Source organism: Poecile atricapillus, chromosome 5, assembly GCF_030490865.1.
Source record: "Poecile atricapillus isolate bPoeAtr1 chromosome 5, bPoeAtr1.hap1, whole genome shotgun sequence".
NCBI lineage: Eukaryota > Metazoa > Chordata > Aves > Passeriformes > Paridae > Poecile > Poecile atricapillus.
Window position 1 is genome coordinate 27424171 of NC_081253.1, and position 16375 is coordinate 27440545.

At 39.9% G+C, this 16375-nt stretch overlaps 1 protein-coding gene across 2 annotated transcripts in view; it reads left to right on the forward strand.

Annotated features, from left to right (window-relative positions):
• Nucleotides 1–16375, forward strand: part of SATB2 (SATB homeobox 2) — a 129898-nt gene that overhangs the window by 52535 nt on the left and 60988 nt on the right. For both annotated transcript variants that reach the window (XM_058840383.1, XM_058840382.1), the window contains exons 4-6: nucleotides 3128–3254; nucleotides 5353–5476; nucleotides 10214–10316. In XM_058840383.1, the coding sequence (XP_058696366.1) occupies nucleotides 3128–3254; nucleotides 5353–5476; nucleotides 10214–10316 (354 nt within the window). The remainder of the gene's footprint in view (nucleotides 1–3127; nucleotides 3255–5352; nucleotides 5477–10213; nucleotides 10317–16375) is intronic.

A 16375-nucleotide genomic window follows, 5' to 3' on the forward strand; every position in this document is an offset into this window, starting at 1 on the left:
CAGAGCAGTAGTGTATTCATTAATAACACAGTGACCTTTGCTCATTCCTGTTCCCCATCCCAAGTGTTAGTTGTGGTAGGATAAAAGCTCGGCCAGGCCAGTTAAAGTGATTTCTTTAAAGGCCTGAGCTATGTAATTTGAAGTCAATGAGAGGAACAATAAAAAAACGTGCATGTGAAAGTGACACCTTGCTACCGGGCTGTTTTCATCTCGGGGTTGCTGTCATGCTAGAAACACTCAGTCTGGATAAGAAGGGACCTTTTTAAGGGGGAAAATTTTGGCCCACTCAGTTTTGACCGAGTAGTCATTCAGAGATGTCTTAGTAGGCAGAGAACACATTTGCTCAATTAGCTGGCATCATCTTCCCAAACATAGCCCAAGAGTTGCCTGAAGTACAGTGTTGGTGCCATGAAATAAGCACCTCTGAAGTCTGTTGAGGAGCTGAATGGAAACCATGGCTTCTGGCTATCGTTTGGACCAGCTTAATGTGCTCTGGAAAAAAGTATTTCACACGTCACATCACACTGGCTGAAAAAATAGCGTGCATCAGCAGTGCTGTAACACAGAGTAAAGGACTCTCAGCAGGTGTTAACGTGCTGAGGCACTGAGCATTATGGTAACACCTGTGTTTGTTTAAATCCAGCCAAAACAATTTCCTCTCCAGTTGTAGAGGAGGATTTAAAAAAAAAAAAATCTCCCTAATTTCCAGTAGTAGCAGACATTCCTGTAAAACAATTTGCATAGTATTTCCCATGGTGCACTCTGCTTGCACTGGGATTTTTTTTTTCTTTAAACCCTTTTAGTCTGGGGACACCTTTAGTAATGTCAGTGCTTCCCGGCCATCTCTTTGTCCTTTGCTAGCATTGCCAGGCCCGAGCAGTTGCAGATGGTGTGCTCTCTGAGTGCTTTCCTTAATTGAATGAAAAATAAAGCCTCTTGTAAAATATTACCAATTTAGATGTGACTTATGGGGCACATATGATGCTTATTTTTTCAATTACATGAAAACTTGGCGAGGTTGAACATAGGAAGCCAAGTGTTCTGTGAAGCCGGTATAGATTTCTGGATTTTTGGGTGATTTTGTTTTACATTATTATATAGCAAGAGGAGGTGAAGAAAGTCAGCAGCTAAACTGTGTTTTTCCAGCATGTATTTTACTCAGTGGACCCTTGATGCTCATTTCATGACTAATATATGCTGTACTATATGCATTTCTTGTTGTCACCAGAGATAACATTAAGTAAACTATCCCCTTAAGAAAAACAGCTTTTCTTGGCAAGTGGAATATGACTCAAGGAGCCAGCACTGGAGACATACGGTGCTGTGAATGAGTGCTGTGTGTTACTCTACTGGATCTGAGTCCAGGCACTATTTATACTGCAGCATATTCAGCACCAGATTGTTAAATCTTAATACTGAAACAGTGCATCATTGAAATGTTTTTGTTCTGTTTATGTCCCATTTTCAAGCATTGGGTATCAAGCAACACTTACTAGCTTTTTGTTTCGTTTGGACAGTATCTCTCTTTGCCAAAAGCTTTCTAATATGCTCTTGAAATATTAGCCTGTCTGTACCAGTATGTTACAGTGAAACTTTGTGCCCCTGAGGATGAACTAGGTCACTTCCAGCTTCTTTCAGTATGTGGTGACAGAATGACTTGCAAAGCAGTACGTTGGTGGTAAATGCAAAGATTTAAGTGCTACAGAAAAGGAGTTGTACTAAAATTATTTCTTCTTCAATCTGTGTAGGAATGGGGAAAAATACTCTATAGCACGTACTTCATGGGCTCCTTGTGTTCTGTTATTGTCTCTACGAGAAGCTTTGTTTCACTGTTTCAGCGTGGTGTTTATTTTATGATGATTTTTGGGAGATCAGGATAAAAGGTTTTTGTCATTTACTGCAGTTCAATTAGTTCCAGAGCTGGTGAAGGGCTGGGAGGAGAAAGTGAGGAGGAGATGGTTGAAGTTTCTTGGCATCACGACATCCTTCCAGATACCCAAGAGGAGTTCTTGGCGTGCCTGTTATCTCAGAAGTAGTAGTCTCATGTATTAGTGTATTCCTTTTTTTCTGGCAGTTGAGTTTATGGATGTCTTTTCAGAGATTAAACAGTATATAAAGAAACCTCAGGAGGCATCAGTTTGAATGGGAGAATGGTGTCTTGTGGATTGTAGGGCTGAGCTGAGGAAAGTTAAGTGAGCAGAACAGTGGGGCAATGGGAGCACAATGAAGGAGGAAATAAAAGCAGTAGTGGCAGTACTGCAGAACAAGGCTGAACTGCTTTGCTGTCATGTAAGATGGCACTGTGGCTTTCTTTGTTTGGTGTCTTCCTGGAAGTCATTCCTGGGATTAGTCATTGTTTTTGGTGTGGGTGGGCTCTCTGCAATTGTCTAAACAGAAATAATACCTCTGCACCAAATGGTTTGCCATCCAAGTTTACAGTCTTTGTGACAAGCTCATCCAGAAGAGGTGATGATCCCTATTAAAGAATGAACAGAAGTAGAAATAGAACTTACAGCATTCTCCCCCGCCTCCAAAAAGCTATTTTGGATCTGCGGTCAGCAGCTTGCTGTTGTTTGGTTCTTATTTTTTTTTCCCACAAAGAAAAGCAACCGTCTGCATAGTGCAACTTGTATCTGGGAGTGAATGCTTCCTACTTGGTGGGTTTCCAGTGGCATCCATCCACACTGGGAATCGTACCATGCTTAGATTATAACAGTGCTGAGAGCCCACGCATAGGAATTTTCCTGTTCCAGTCAAAAGCAATACATTTATTTACTGGAAAGCTTTTCTAGACTGCAAAATCAGGAGCAGAGAGTATTTAAGCTTATTCTAACTTAAAGAACTAGACTTTAGAGCTAGTGAAAGATGTGAAGGGAGGAAGTCTCCTGTGCTTCTTCCTTGAAGAAATTTAAGTCAGGAACGTGTCAGCAACTGTCTGCTAAAAAATTTAAACCTATTCCTGCTCTTCCTCACTCGTTGGCTCAAGAGTCAGTAGAACATGTCTTTCTGGGCAAGACTGCAATAGACCTGAAGGCAGATATTGAATCTTGTGGAAAATCAACCTGGCTGAAGGGTTTAGTAAATGGCTGATAAAATATAAAGTATGGATTTTTTGTTTTCTTTTCAGGAATAATCAAGCTTGGGAGGTGGAATCCCCTCCCTCTCAGTTATGTGACTGATGCACCAGATGCGACAGTAGCTGACATGCTACAAGATGTCTATCATGTTGTGACATTGAAAATCCAATTACAAAGGTGGGTGTTTCTGAACATCTGTCCTTCCCTATTCTCTGAGCTACTCTGCCGGTTACAGCATTGCTACAGAGATTAGCACATCCTGTCTTCATTAATTTCTGGGCTTTTGATGAAATGAAAAGAAAATGGAGAGAAGGGTGGGTCACCTGGCAGCTTTTTGGTGCATGTTCCAACTGATACTGTATGTTTCCTGAAGTAGCAGTATGGCAACAGAGAGGGGAAGGGCAGAAACACAATCAAGTAAAGGTATGGGGCTTTTAGAGGCAGACCTTTCTACAGCCCATAATTTAACGGATTCTTAATTTCTAATTTTATCAAATAATAAACTCCTTACCTTTTTCTAGGGGCTGCATTGTGAAAATCCAGGTCTTCTGCAGCCAGTTGCTGAGATGTGGAGGAGGGGAGCTTTTTTTACTTTTCGTTTTTTTTCTCCAGTGGTCTTTCCAGCAAACAGAAGACAAGGAAGGAAAGTGTCACTGCAGCTCCATTTGGTGTTTGGAAAATATTTTCCTTCCCTGAGGGCTAGCTCTGATTAGCAAAGCAAAAGCTCCCAACGCTTTTACACTTATTTACCCTCCTTTCCTCCCACTCCTCCTTCCTTTTTTGTTTCTTCTTTCTCTCCCTTGGCCTCCTAAAGAGTCCTCAAATGTAAGGTCCCTGGCAGTGCATGGCAGGGCAGTGCATTCAGAGCTGCAGATAAGCCTACATTACACAGCCTCCCGTAGCTGGATGGCCAGAACATGACAGAGAAAAGAGTGAAAAATAGCAGATAGTCTGGAATAACTTGCTGACAATGCTTTGAAGCTTTGGCTTTGACAGAAGAGGGGCCCGCAGGGATATGTGCATGTCCTTTGGTGACAGGTACATACCCTCCAACTGTTCAGTTCAATTTAGAATTTGGAAGTAGTTGATGCCTCAGTGACATTAAACTTCCAAACAGCAACATGTCTTTCTTGTTGAATCTCTAATGGTGCTTGGGTTTTCTGATTTCCATGAGCAGGTCTTTCCTTGGTTTTCTGTGCTGTTAAAATTTTTCAGTTGGGCTGCATCTCTGCAGTGTAGTTGTAAAAGAGTGTCTAGACCCTATAGCTGCTATAAAACGAGTGTAATAACTCATTTCCTCAGAAGTGTGAGCTACCACGGGTTGATGTAGTCTATTGTCACATCTGTACTAGCAAAGGATATGAACCTGAGATTAAGGTCTAATTCTTTATCTTCAAAGTGCCTGAATGCCCGGATGCCACATAAATAAAAGACAGTCCATGACTTCGAGATAAAAATGATCACGGATACTTGAACTCTTCGAGCACAACTGAAGGTTCAGCTCTGAGGGAAAAGCCAAGCTGTAAGGGCAGAAGGCAGAACCACCTTCTGGGGCCGTTGGAGAGCATGCGTTAAGGCTCTGCAGCAGGAATGGCAGTGGCAAGCTTCTCCCACCTTTTTGGTTTGCTTCTTGGGTCTTTCCCCATGCATGCAGACACAAACCATAGGCTTGTTAAATTAAAAGAGGCACAAGTCATATGAAGTCAGAAGCTTCACTACATACGCAGTTCTTGTGGAATGAAAGTGAGAATGAACTGCACGTGACAGATGTTGGGCATATGGCTTAATGTGTTTCTGAAAGGCTCTCGGATACTTCAGTGATAAGGGCAGCATAAGAACCTGTATAAAATTAAACTAATTTTTCAAAGTCACACAGTGAGAGCCCTCACTGTTCAGGGATTTTGTTAGCGGCAGTGCAGCATATATGTTTATTTTTCTACCCCAGCAGGAGTATCTTTGTCTGCAGAGGATGGCTTTGCTCAGCCATTCCTGGGGCTTGCTTTATGCAGTTCCTTTGCTCTCCGTCAGGCCCCAGCAGGAGTGGTTATGCACACATATACCGTAGGAGGATCAGCAGCCGCGTGTTGAACTGCACATCTTCTGGTAATCGTGCTTGGTGGGAGAGGGACAGAGGGGAGAAGCACCTTGTTGGGCTGGCCAAGCAGGAGACTCCAGGGTTGTGCTTGCTGCTTAAAGGTCTATAGCATTTGCACGCAAAAAGTAAGCATCTGTGAAGGTGATGTTTCTATCTGCTTTTTGCTTTCTGTTTTAACAGTTGTTCAAAGTTGGAAGACTTGCCAGCAGAGCAGTGGAACCATGCCACAGTTCGCAATGCCTTAAAGGAACTGCTCAAAGAGATGAATCAGAGCACATTAGCCAAAGAATGCCCTCTCTCACAGGTCAGTGCTTTCACCAGGCTTAGGGAAAGAAAGCTCAAACTAAAGCTCATACTTGGTCTGTAAAGAGCCTACATGAAACAATTCCATAAATACCAAATAAATTTCTTGTTTTCTTTAGAAAGGAGGAATTCTAATTAACATGTTAAATAGTATCTTATACCATGTTTCCTTAGTGGGTTGCCAGGTAAAACTTATGAATTAATTGATTGGTTTTCATAGATATGTAAATCCTTTATTTAGACTTTTATCTGACCTATTGCAATAGGACTAATGATCCTCAAATGCAAGATTTGAGTGGCTTCTTCCCAGTAGCAGAGGCTTGCCTTCCCTCTAACCCATGGGTACCTCTCATCAGCCTGCAACCATGATAAAAAGTATGCAGTTTTAACAGTTGTGCCCCAATTTCTAGGAAACAGCAACAAAAAAATGTATATGTAATTATGTTAAAAAAAGAACAAAACCCTCAGCCTCATTCTCCATGACTGCTTTTTAAACGGCAGTGATGTCATGTCTAAGACACAGGTTCCTACAGATGTCACGAGCTCTATTTGTACTTCAGATTGTCATAATGAGACATTCATAAAATTTTTATGACTTACTTCTCCTTGCCTCTCAGAAAACAGAGTAACACTTTATCACCCAGACCAGGTAACTTTGCTAGGCATGAAAAAAAAAAAAAAAATATATATATTGCCTTCTAAAACATGTACTAGAATCAGGTTAATCTGTCCTCTGTGTCTTTTAAAAGTCAAAACATGGGTAATTCCAGCTTCCTAGAAATCCATTGCTTTGTTTTCTCATATCCAACATTTTTTTATCCTGTGGTTGTCTGTCTTCCATTGCACTGTATGTTCATTCTGCAATTCATGATCCAAAGCCTCCAGAAACCAAGAGAATTCTTTCTATTCACCACGACTTTGCCTCACTGTGGTATGATTACAGCTCCAGGGACAACACAGAGGGTGAAATACAGAGCTGGTAGCAATCACATTCTTCACCTTCTTCAGCCATGTGGGACCTGCATAACTAACAGGAATGGAAGGGTTTTGTAAGGAAAAGCCAGGGAACTTGCTGATTTAGTAAAGGAGTAACAGTCACTGTAGATACACGTAGTGTGGAACACGCGTTGAATACAAAAGTGTTTTCCTTTTCACACAGTTTAAGTGTAATTTCTTTAAATAGAATTATCTGTGGAATCTGGTCAGCTAATGACGATTGCAGCATATGGTTGTCTCTGCCCAGTCTTCTTCAATATCCAGCATAACTAAACTGCATCATTTCATATGCAGAATTCATTTGTTGTCTAGGTCTGTTTCCTCCCACTTCAGTTTCAAAGCCTACCAGGTGGAAACGCTGCAGTTGGTTTACTCCTTCTATAGCCTCAGTCTGACATACATTTACAAAATTACTGATGGCAGAAGTGTAGCAGCCAAAATCCTTGCCCCAGTATTTATTTAGTGGACAAAGCTTAGAGGAAATCCTTCTGTAGGAAATAGAACTTGCTTACTATTGAACACAGGTATAAATGACCTTGGGTAGTGACTAACCCTTGAACTGAGACTGCAGAATGCAGCTTGTATCATTATTATTATTGCCATAAAAAGTTTTGGTCTCTTTTGGTTTAGCTTACAAAATGCATAAGATACAATGGAAGGTTGTATAGAAGCTGTCTATTACCATCATCTGAATATGCCTCTAATACAATTCCTTCTCCCAAATCAGTTTTAAAAAAATATCGTGCCAAATGTGAAATGTCATTACAACCCCCTTGTGGTTAATATATTATTGACAGCAGCAAATTGCAGAGTGGTCTCTTAGGAGTCAAACTGCAGAGTAAATGCTGCTGTTTATTAATGTGTTCACAGTGCCTCAAGTACAGAAGTGGAGAGGGGCAGCACGGGGAGCTCCCGCTCCCACCAGCGACAGTGCTCCGTCTCTGGTTCTCAGTGCCCGAGCTCTCCAAGCAGCCCAGATGGGGATTCTGATTGCTGCTAATGGGAAATGTAATCATTCACTTTGATTTAAAATTGTTCTGGTTTTTTTCTGCTAGGTGTATTACATGTCTGCAGCTTAGCTACCCTTAGCATACGGCTCCTGTTCAAACAAATAAATCCCAGTTAACCAAGCTGGGGGGAAGGAGGGTGGGTGGGGGGAGTGTGTGTGGCAGAAAGAAATCCAATTATTTCAGTGTTTCCATCTTTTCATAGAGATCTCTGTCTTTCCTGTGTCATATAACTCATTTCAGCACTGACCATGCATTTTGTCTCTTTGCTGGACCAGGCTTTCTTGGGATGTGAGCCTGTCCCATGTTTTTCTCCTTGAACTTATTGCACCAGATTTTCTTTGTGTGCGTATTTCTTAGCTCCTGGTCTACGTAGTTTTCATTCCACACGGCTGTCATGGCCACACACATACCAAACATCTCTTCTGCTTTATTCCTTCCTTAAGGATTTTTCCAGAAATATTATGCTTTATTTAGAAATTTGTAACTAGAGAGTGATTTTTTTTCCCTGCTCTCTTTTAAATGGATATTACCTTTCTGCAGACTTATCAAGATTCCTAAGAGAAATACCGCTAGTGTTCCTTTATGTATAATAGTGAGGATATGTGGTTTGAAAAATGTTCTAGTTCTTTCCCCTGCAGAAGAGAATCTGTCCTGGGTTTCTTTCACCAATGGTTGATGTATTGTTTGATTTTACTATTTAGTTGAAGTTTTGCTTTCTCAAATAAAGGTTAATGGGTTAATATATTCTGTGATATTTAGTAGCCTCATGATTTCAGTAATGTTGATTTCTTTTAGAGCTAGATGGAAAAGGAACTCACCCCTGCTCCCCCCCCCCCCCCCCCCAAAATTAAGAGAACCAAATTGATGTGTAGACAGAGTTCAACAATTTCCCCATCCTTCCTCAGTGAATGGAAATTTAACTGAAGTGATGCAAAAAAAACCTAGGTTTGCTCAACTTTCAAAAGCCTTCTTCAGCAGAGGCTATCGCCATGTCAGGCTTTCAGAATTCTATTGCTTGTTAAAATGCTGTAGAGCAAGGGAAGATTTATGGGCAGGGAATTGCTGCTGACTGCCACAATGCTAGGTTTATGTCTCAAAATATTGATTTTAATTAGAAAATTGAGTCTCAGTTTTAGATATTGGAGCTGCTGCTTAACAAGGCTCTTACTTCATAGCCTTCAAACTCTACTGCAGTGCACCATAGCACCCTTTGAGTGGAAAAGGCAGAGTGGAAAGGCAGAAGGGCATCTTTAGTGTAAGTGAAATTACCTGTTGAAGACTGAAAGTAATCTGTATCACCGAGTTATTTTAAGTTGCTCAGTTTTGCTCACATTTTCTAAGTCCTAAAACTCGAGAGTTAGGAACTCTCCTAACTCCTGTGATACTGCAGTGAATAGGACGGGAGGCTGGGTAAATCTAGGAAAGGGCAGGGATGATTTTGTTTTTAAAGCATGGTTAAATTCATTGAGCCAGTGCATAAGCCTTGTAGCTTTCCAGAGATGGCCAAGAGCCTGCAGGAGCTCATAGGCCAGAGCTTGAAGCCATGGTTTGAGCTGTGAAATCACACTTGCTCTCTCCTCTCGGTACAGAAAGGTTGCACAGGGTGCCACAGCTTTCTCTGAGCTTTGACATAAGTGCAGAAGGAGGGTGTGAGGAAAATAAAATACAATCTGTGGAGAAGGTGCATTGGCTCCTGTGTGTTGGTGCTGTTAGATTGCATTTTCTTGCTGACAGCGTGCACAGTCATTCCTAAATGATTTGACCCTGGAAGGTTTCAGAAAGGGGAAAAGAAGAGCAAAACATTTTTAAAAGGATGCCTCCTCTATAGCATGGAGGAAGAGAAGGGACAAAGAGAATGGAAAAACTACCAGTAATGAGGCTGTTTGCTACCCTATGGCAGAAGCACCCCAGGTATAAAATATCCTGTTTATTGGTATCAGGTACTGGAAAACCAGTCTGCTGCTGCTGTCTCTTCAGTCAGTGAATTTGCAGAGTAGGGAGGGGTGCTGGTTAGGCAAGTGATTGCAGTTTTGTTGAGCTTTCTTGTAGGTTTTGACTGCTCTGTGTTGTAGTATGTGTAGTTCCCTGTGCTTTGAATGGCACTGCTAATTTCTCTTCTGGGTGATTTTTCACACAAGGGCTAATCACACGTTTCTATAAATTATATTAATTTAACTTATTTGCCTAACTGTTGTTCTGCAGCGAGTAGCACGGATGTTCTCCAGTTCTTGGCTGTGCAGCCTTGCTGCATTTGGAAGCAGAACAGTGACAACTGAAAAGCATTATTTGTATTATGCATGCTGGAGCATCTAATCTTACCTTTAGGATCTGGTTCCTAAATTGTGCTTGGTGCAGTGAGCATGTGTTCCTCAGCACAGCACTGCCTGTTGTTATGCAACTGAAGTTTAGCTTTTGCAATATCACAAGTACAAAGCAAAGTAGAACTTCCCCCCCCAGCCTGAGCTGCAGGTCTCAGTGTAGGTTTGTACTACATTTTTTTTTTACATAATTGTGCAAAATAATTATTATTATTTTGTGATTTTATTCATGGCTGGGCATATAGACTGGAGAATAAAACCAATTTTTTGTACTCATCAGGCAGTTCTTTTGGGTTTAAAGTCACAAATGGATGATCATTATGCACTCACATGTCATTTGCTTTCCCTGGAAAAGATTTCTAATTGTGGAAGATATTTTAAATTACTTTTTTGTTTTTCTTTCTATACTTTCAGAGTATGATTTCATCCATTGTAAATAGTACATACTATGCCAATGTGTCAGCAACCAAGTGCCAGGAGTTTGGGAGATGGTACAAAAAGTACAAGAAGATTAAAGGTAATTTGATTTGTTTTTTGTTACTTTCCAGCTTCTTGGAATTCTGCTGACAATTTGAGATTATTTGCTTTAAATAAAAGTAATAAGCAATAATAATATTTGTGAATTTGTCTACAAAGAGGACACAGTCACAGCACATTTGAAATTAAATCTGATACTTTACAAACAAGGCTGGCATGAAAACACAGGACACAAAACATGCTTAAAGTATCCCATTTAACTGTGCTGAAAGATCAACTGTGTTTTAAATTAAGCAAAAACATTTTGGAAAGAAAATGTTATAGTATCTCAGGATTTAAAAGTAAAATTGCTATGTAATTTGCCTTAGTTTTTTTTTTGTTTTGTTCCTGAAAGCTGAAAGTCTAACTTTTTAAATTACATGTACCCTTGTTCTCTGTTTTTAATACTGCAAAGTGTACCAGCATTCCTGCTGTATTTTATCCTGTGGAATCTGGATACAGAGGATTTAATACTGATTGTTGGGAGACACACGTAAATAACAAGGTGCTGCACCCACTGAAGAGAAGAATAGTTCATTTTTTATATTTTTGCTGTAATGAAATTGTATCAGTAGGTCTGCAGTGTGTGAGGCAGTAAAATTATTCAAAGTTCATCCCATTCTTGCCACTGAACTGTCTGATCACCTGTCAATGGTGCACAAGATGATGTGACAAGCATCCATCGTGTGTGGTTTGTTCTTTCATTCTCCCTTTCCTTTGGCAAGGGACTTAGGTGCAGCGGACTGTTTGTTTTAGTAGGTTTTTGGTTTAGTTTTTTTTTAAACACTCATGTGCTTTAAATTCTCAGAAGTTAGAGGATAGTAGAAAACTTTTTCATAATTCCACCTGGCTCCTCTCTACCCAAATATCCATCACCTTTGGAGATTAGCTGTATCCTTGGATAGGGTTTTTCCATAGTTTTTCTGTCTCTTACACAGCTGAAAGGAGGATTCGTTGCCTGAAAGAAGGCATAGACTGTTACTGTGATCTGTCTGTGATCCTTTCAGTAGCCAGGAAAATCATAACAGATTTGCAAACATTATGAAGAAATAGGGCAATGTCATGTCCTTCCTGAGAAACCATTGTATTTTTAGTTGTGTGAAGATTAGCACCTTTCATAAAGAGTGTGCTGTCTTTTCCTTATAAAAGGCTGGCAAACACAAGCTATGAAAGGTTGCTTGCTTTGTCTCCTTAGGACAGACTAGAAATCTGCACAGTAATACCATAAAAAGTCTGCTGCTTGAGTTAGGAACGCATGAAACAAAATTGCATGAAACATCAGAACAAGTTCTGAGGCATCTGGTTTTTCTCTGCACGTCTGGCTTGTGCAGAGCATACCTGTAAGACACTCATGCCTGGGCTCTGCAATGATTAGATTTTCACTTAGGGGAAAAAGGAAAGAATGTTCTGTGCTGAAATTATTTGTGTCTAGAAGGAAAATTATCCAGGCAGGATTGGGGTAACAATGCAGGCAAGGAAATGGAGATGTTGCTTTTCACCTACTAAAATGGCTTAGGCTAGAAGTTAAAATGTTGATTGGACATTTTAGTATGTGGTTACCCTCATGCCAAATAAACTGGAAATTTTCTTTTCTCTCTAAATTGTCATTGTGCGACTCAGAAGTGTTTCTTTTCTCTGAATGGTGTCTCTTAACAGAATTTTATTCAAAGTGCTTTAACATATCCTCATGGTTAAAAAGCAATCAGAGGAATCAAACAGCTTCGAGGTCATTACCATTCGCTTTTACTTGCTATTCTGGGAGAACAGAAATAGGCTTTTTTTTTTCATTTTTCTTTTTCTTTTTTTAAAACTGGGCGAGGGTGCCAGTTGCAGAGGCACTGGAAGCCCTTAACTGTAGTGTTCTTAACTGTAGAGATACTACTACAGCTTCTGAGTGTTTCTAGCATACTGTTGTCTTCCACTTTCTTCCATTCTTACAGCTTACACCCTTACTTTTTTTACTTAGTAAGTGCACAGTTAAATTGTTAAGTGCAGTAAAAGCAGAATGAAACCTCAATCAAAAGGTCAAGGATCCAAACCCAAAGAGGTTGCCAGATAACTGTATCTGTGCTATTCAGAGACACAGCCAGTCATGGCTGTTTGGAAGTTTATGTGTGTGTTAGTAGGAGGAGAAAAAGGAAGGTTAAGGTATGTGTGAAGTAAACACAAGCTGCTATAAAGCAGTTCAAGTAGTGTTGATTCATCAACCATATGAGTGGGAGAGAAAACAAAGACTCTGTGGCAGGTACAGTGGTGCATGGAGAATAAACAGTCATGCAACTTCAGAGCAGTAATCTTAACTGCCTGCAGACAGGAAGACTTCTGCACTTCTTTAGGTGGTTTCAGTTTCTCATCATCTCTCATTTCATGTTGTTTTGTTTCTTTTCTATAGCCAGATAGTCCTGCAGGACAGCTCAGTTAGTGTGCAAAATCAGTGACTCAAGTCACATGCATCAGTCATCACGAACTCCTTTACTAGTATTTTAAGAAAGGACTTCCACAAAGGTGAATGGATGATGCGGTGATTTGTTTCTTGGGCTGGAGATGGATAGATTAGGTAAAACTATGATTTAGAGTCCTTGGAACCAGCACCCGTCTCCTTGTGTAACTCTAGAGCTGGTTACTAGAAAGTAAAAGCAAAAAACAATTCGCATGAGCTGTGGTAAATACAAAATAGGAAGGGGCTTCAAAATAACTTTATTGACGTTGCAAACTAAATGCAGCCTACAGTGCTAAATGTGTTTCCTATTATCTGCTAATGTCTGTTTTAATAAAACAGTGGGAACTAAATGGTTGCTTCTTAATCAAAACCATGATTTCCTAAACATAAGCTATGTGATTCTGTTACAAATTGCCACAGATAGATCTACTAGGTCAATTTTTTTTCCTTTCTCATAGAAATAAATAAACAGTAAATTAATTATACTCTCTGGAAGATCAAAGTAATTACAACCAAGGGCAGACAGAAACAAAAAGTTCTCTTGAAAAAAAAATAAAAAGAAAAGCATCAGGTTGCTGAGTGCATAGTTAATGTTTAAATAATATAAGAAAGTGAACAATCAATAATTTGATATCATTAGCAACAGATGTAAAAGCTGTACACAAATGGAATTGTATCAAATCTCAAGTAAACATTCTCAGTGTGCATTCTGTTGAACTCACCGAAAAGACAGCTGAACCACTTATGCTCATAATTCTAAAAAAGTTTTCAGTTAGTTCAGCTCAGCATGACAATTTTGTCTTGTGTCAGATGATGCTAGAATAAAATTCTGCTTGAATTTTTTTTCTCCCACCCTGCCCCATCCCCTTGATGTTTTAAGACTTTCACAGTTTACTCAGCGGCATGAGAGTTAGTGTACAGCCAGATTTGGGAACTGGCAGGTGTGAGGCTTTTTGTCTCCTCCTGGGTCTGCCACCTGGGATGTGTGTGAAGACATGAGGGAGATTATAACGGGATGTCCACTCTTTCCAGTCTCTTTGGGATACAAGTATATATTTGAAGGAAAGCTTATATTAAAACAGTTCTAGTGGAATGTGTACAGTGGTTGGGAAATAAAAGGCTTAACAGCTCTACAGTGGACTTTATGCTATCATGGGTGCCTGTAATCACATGAGGTGGTAATTGAGCTATTTGCTATGTGTTGTAATTTTGTTCAAAATATGCACCATGAATTAATTTAATATTACTATGTGAAGCCTCTTTTTCCCTTTTTTATTTACTTTTTCTCTTTGAGGGATGCAAGGCTTTTTAGTACAAGGTCGTGCATAAATGATAAGGCTTAATTATGTTTAAACCTGCCTCAGTGAAGAATCAGAGATCCCCCTATTTTACTAAAGAATACAGACTAATCAATGGCAGCTATAGACCAGTGGCTTATTCCAGTGGTTCTCAAACTGCCTTTCTCCTGCCCAGTCCCATGGGGATGCTTCTCTCAATCTGAGAAATGCTCATCGTGATTTCTCTAGAAGCTGAACTTGCCGAGGCTGGGGGAAGGCATTCAGCATTGTTGAAATGCAGGATTTTAGTAATTGCTTAAAAGGTTTGCATTGATTTTAAATTTGGTTAACAGATAGATACAGGAATAAAAACAACAGTTTGTAAGTAACTATATATGTATATATATATATAGGTATGTATGGAGAGAGGCATTTCAGAACTTAACCATGCAATTCAGGTAATTGTTAAGGGATCAAACTCCTGTGAGTTACCTACTTGTGTCCCAGTGTTTTGGGTTTGTAGCATTTAGAATATTTTTTAGCTCTCTTTCTCAATAGATATTTCACTTCCAAGTGTCATGCTTTCTATTTTTATCAGAAGGACTATCACTGTATCAGAATTCTTTCACAACTGAAAATCTTAACTGGTGTGAATATTTTCTTTTTGCCTGATGACACAACTTAGCTTGGTGGGAGGAAGTTAGGAAGGCAGCGGGAAGAAATAAATACATTGTGGACTTAAAAATAAAAATACATGCTTTTTTTGTCTGCGTATGAAGAACATGTCATCTTTGCTCCTGCCATCAGTGTCTGTCAAAATATAGCTTTCTGTGGATGTGAGTTTTGAGACTGTGGCTGTCTCAAAGTTTTTGTGGAATGATGAGGCTTTTTTGTTTAAAGGAGGAGGCCTCAATTATTTCTGTTTCAACATATCAAGAATGTAAGACAAAGCTTTCATAGCTTTCTTAAATTGAGAATCTGCTTTGGCTTCTCTTTGATTTTTCCAATATTACTGATTTGTTGTTTATGTGCTCTTATATTCTTGAACGTTTGTTTGCTTACTTCCAATAATGGATAGACAGAGCAATCTGTTTCTCTCTTAATGTGTTCCTAGAGGCCAGTGTAGGTTCAGAGAGGTTAGAAACAGGGTTCAGAAAGGCTCCCAGCTTTCATATTTCCAGGCTGAAGGAACTGAGGATTGCGGCACAGTGATAATGCCAGTGCGAGCCTGGGGAAAACTGTCATTACATGCTTTCAGGAAGAGTTTTTAATTGTTCCTCTGAAGCAGATGTTGTGGAAGCCTCCTGAAAAGGCACACCAGATCTTTGCCCAACAGTGTTTCTGACTTAAAAATACCCTTTTTACTGATACATGCGTGTGTATTTACCTATCTCCATGTAAGTAGAGGGGTTTATAGATATATTATATATTTATATGCATGTATCCTGACCTTTTGCAGAAATGGTAAGTTTTTTAAGGAAGTGCATTTCATATCTTGTTTGGATATTAGTTGTCGCTCTGGCACTAAAGTATTTAGAGTCGGCTGTGGGGCTCTTGACGTTGCTGTAACTTCTCCTTTGCTTACTTTTCACTCCTTACTGTGTACTCATTTCCCTAAAAACAGAACTTTCCCCACTTTCGTAAATAAAAAGGAAGAAAAATAACATTAATCACAGGCAAACTTGTCAGCATCTAGGTAACATACACGACCTGAAGATCATCTCTTGACTCTGAGACATCCTCTTAGTCAGTGGCCTGCTGTGCTATTTTATGAGGAGTGTAGTTCATCAGTTGTTACAAATGGTGAGGAAAAAGTGGCCTCTCTCTTTAAATATAAATTAAAAGTGTCAAGATTCAGCAAGAATTATAGACCCCTTGGCTGCCATTTTCCCCACCCACATTAGCATTTTGTATTTCAGCATCGTCAGTGAGGTTAAGTGCCAGTTTGAAGGATTTGTGCACGTGTATTGTTAAAAACCAGTTTAGCTGCTGCCTTGCATTCCAAGGGTGTATGAGTTGTGGCCCTCTTGGCTGTTCCTCTCTGTAAAAAGAAATAAAACACACCCTTTGGGTTTATTTTTTTAATTGGCAGTAATTTTTATCTAAGGTAAATGCCTATATGAATCTTAGCTTTGCAAAAAGTCTTCCCTGGCTTGTCTTGGAGCAGTGTCTGTCACTGCTCATGGTGCCTGTGCTGTGGCAGAGGAGATGTGAGACTTGCTGAGTGGCATCTCCTGCGCCTGTGTGTGGCTGGAGCTGCAGCCAGTGCTGCTTTAGGAAACACAGGCCACACAGTAAAGATTGGAAATCCTTCTGTGGAGAAGCTGTCTAGCCACTTGTCCT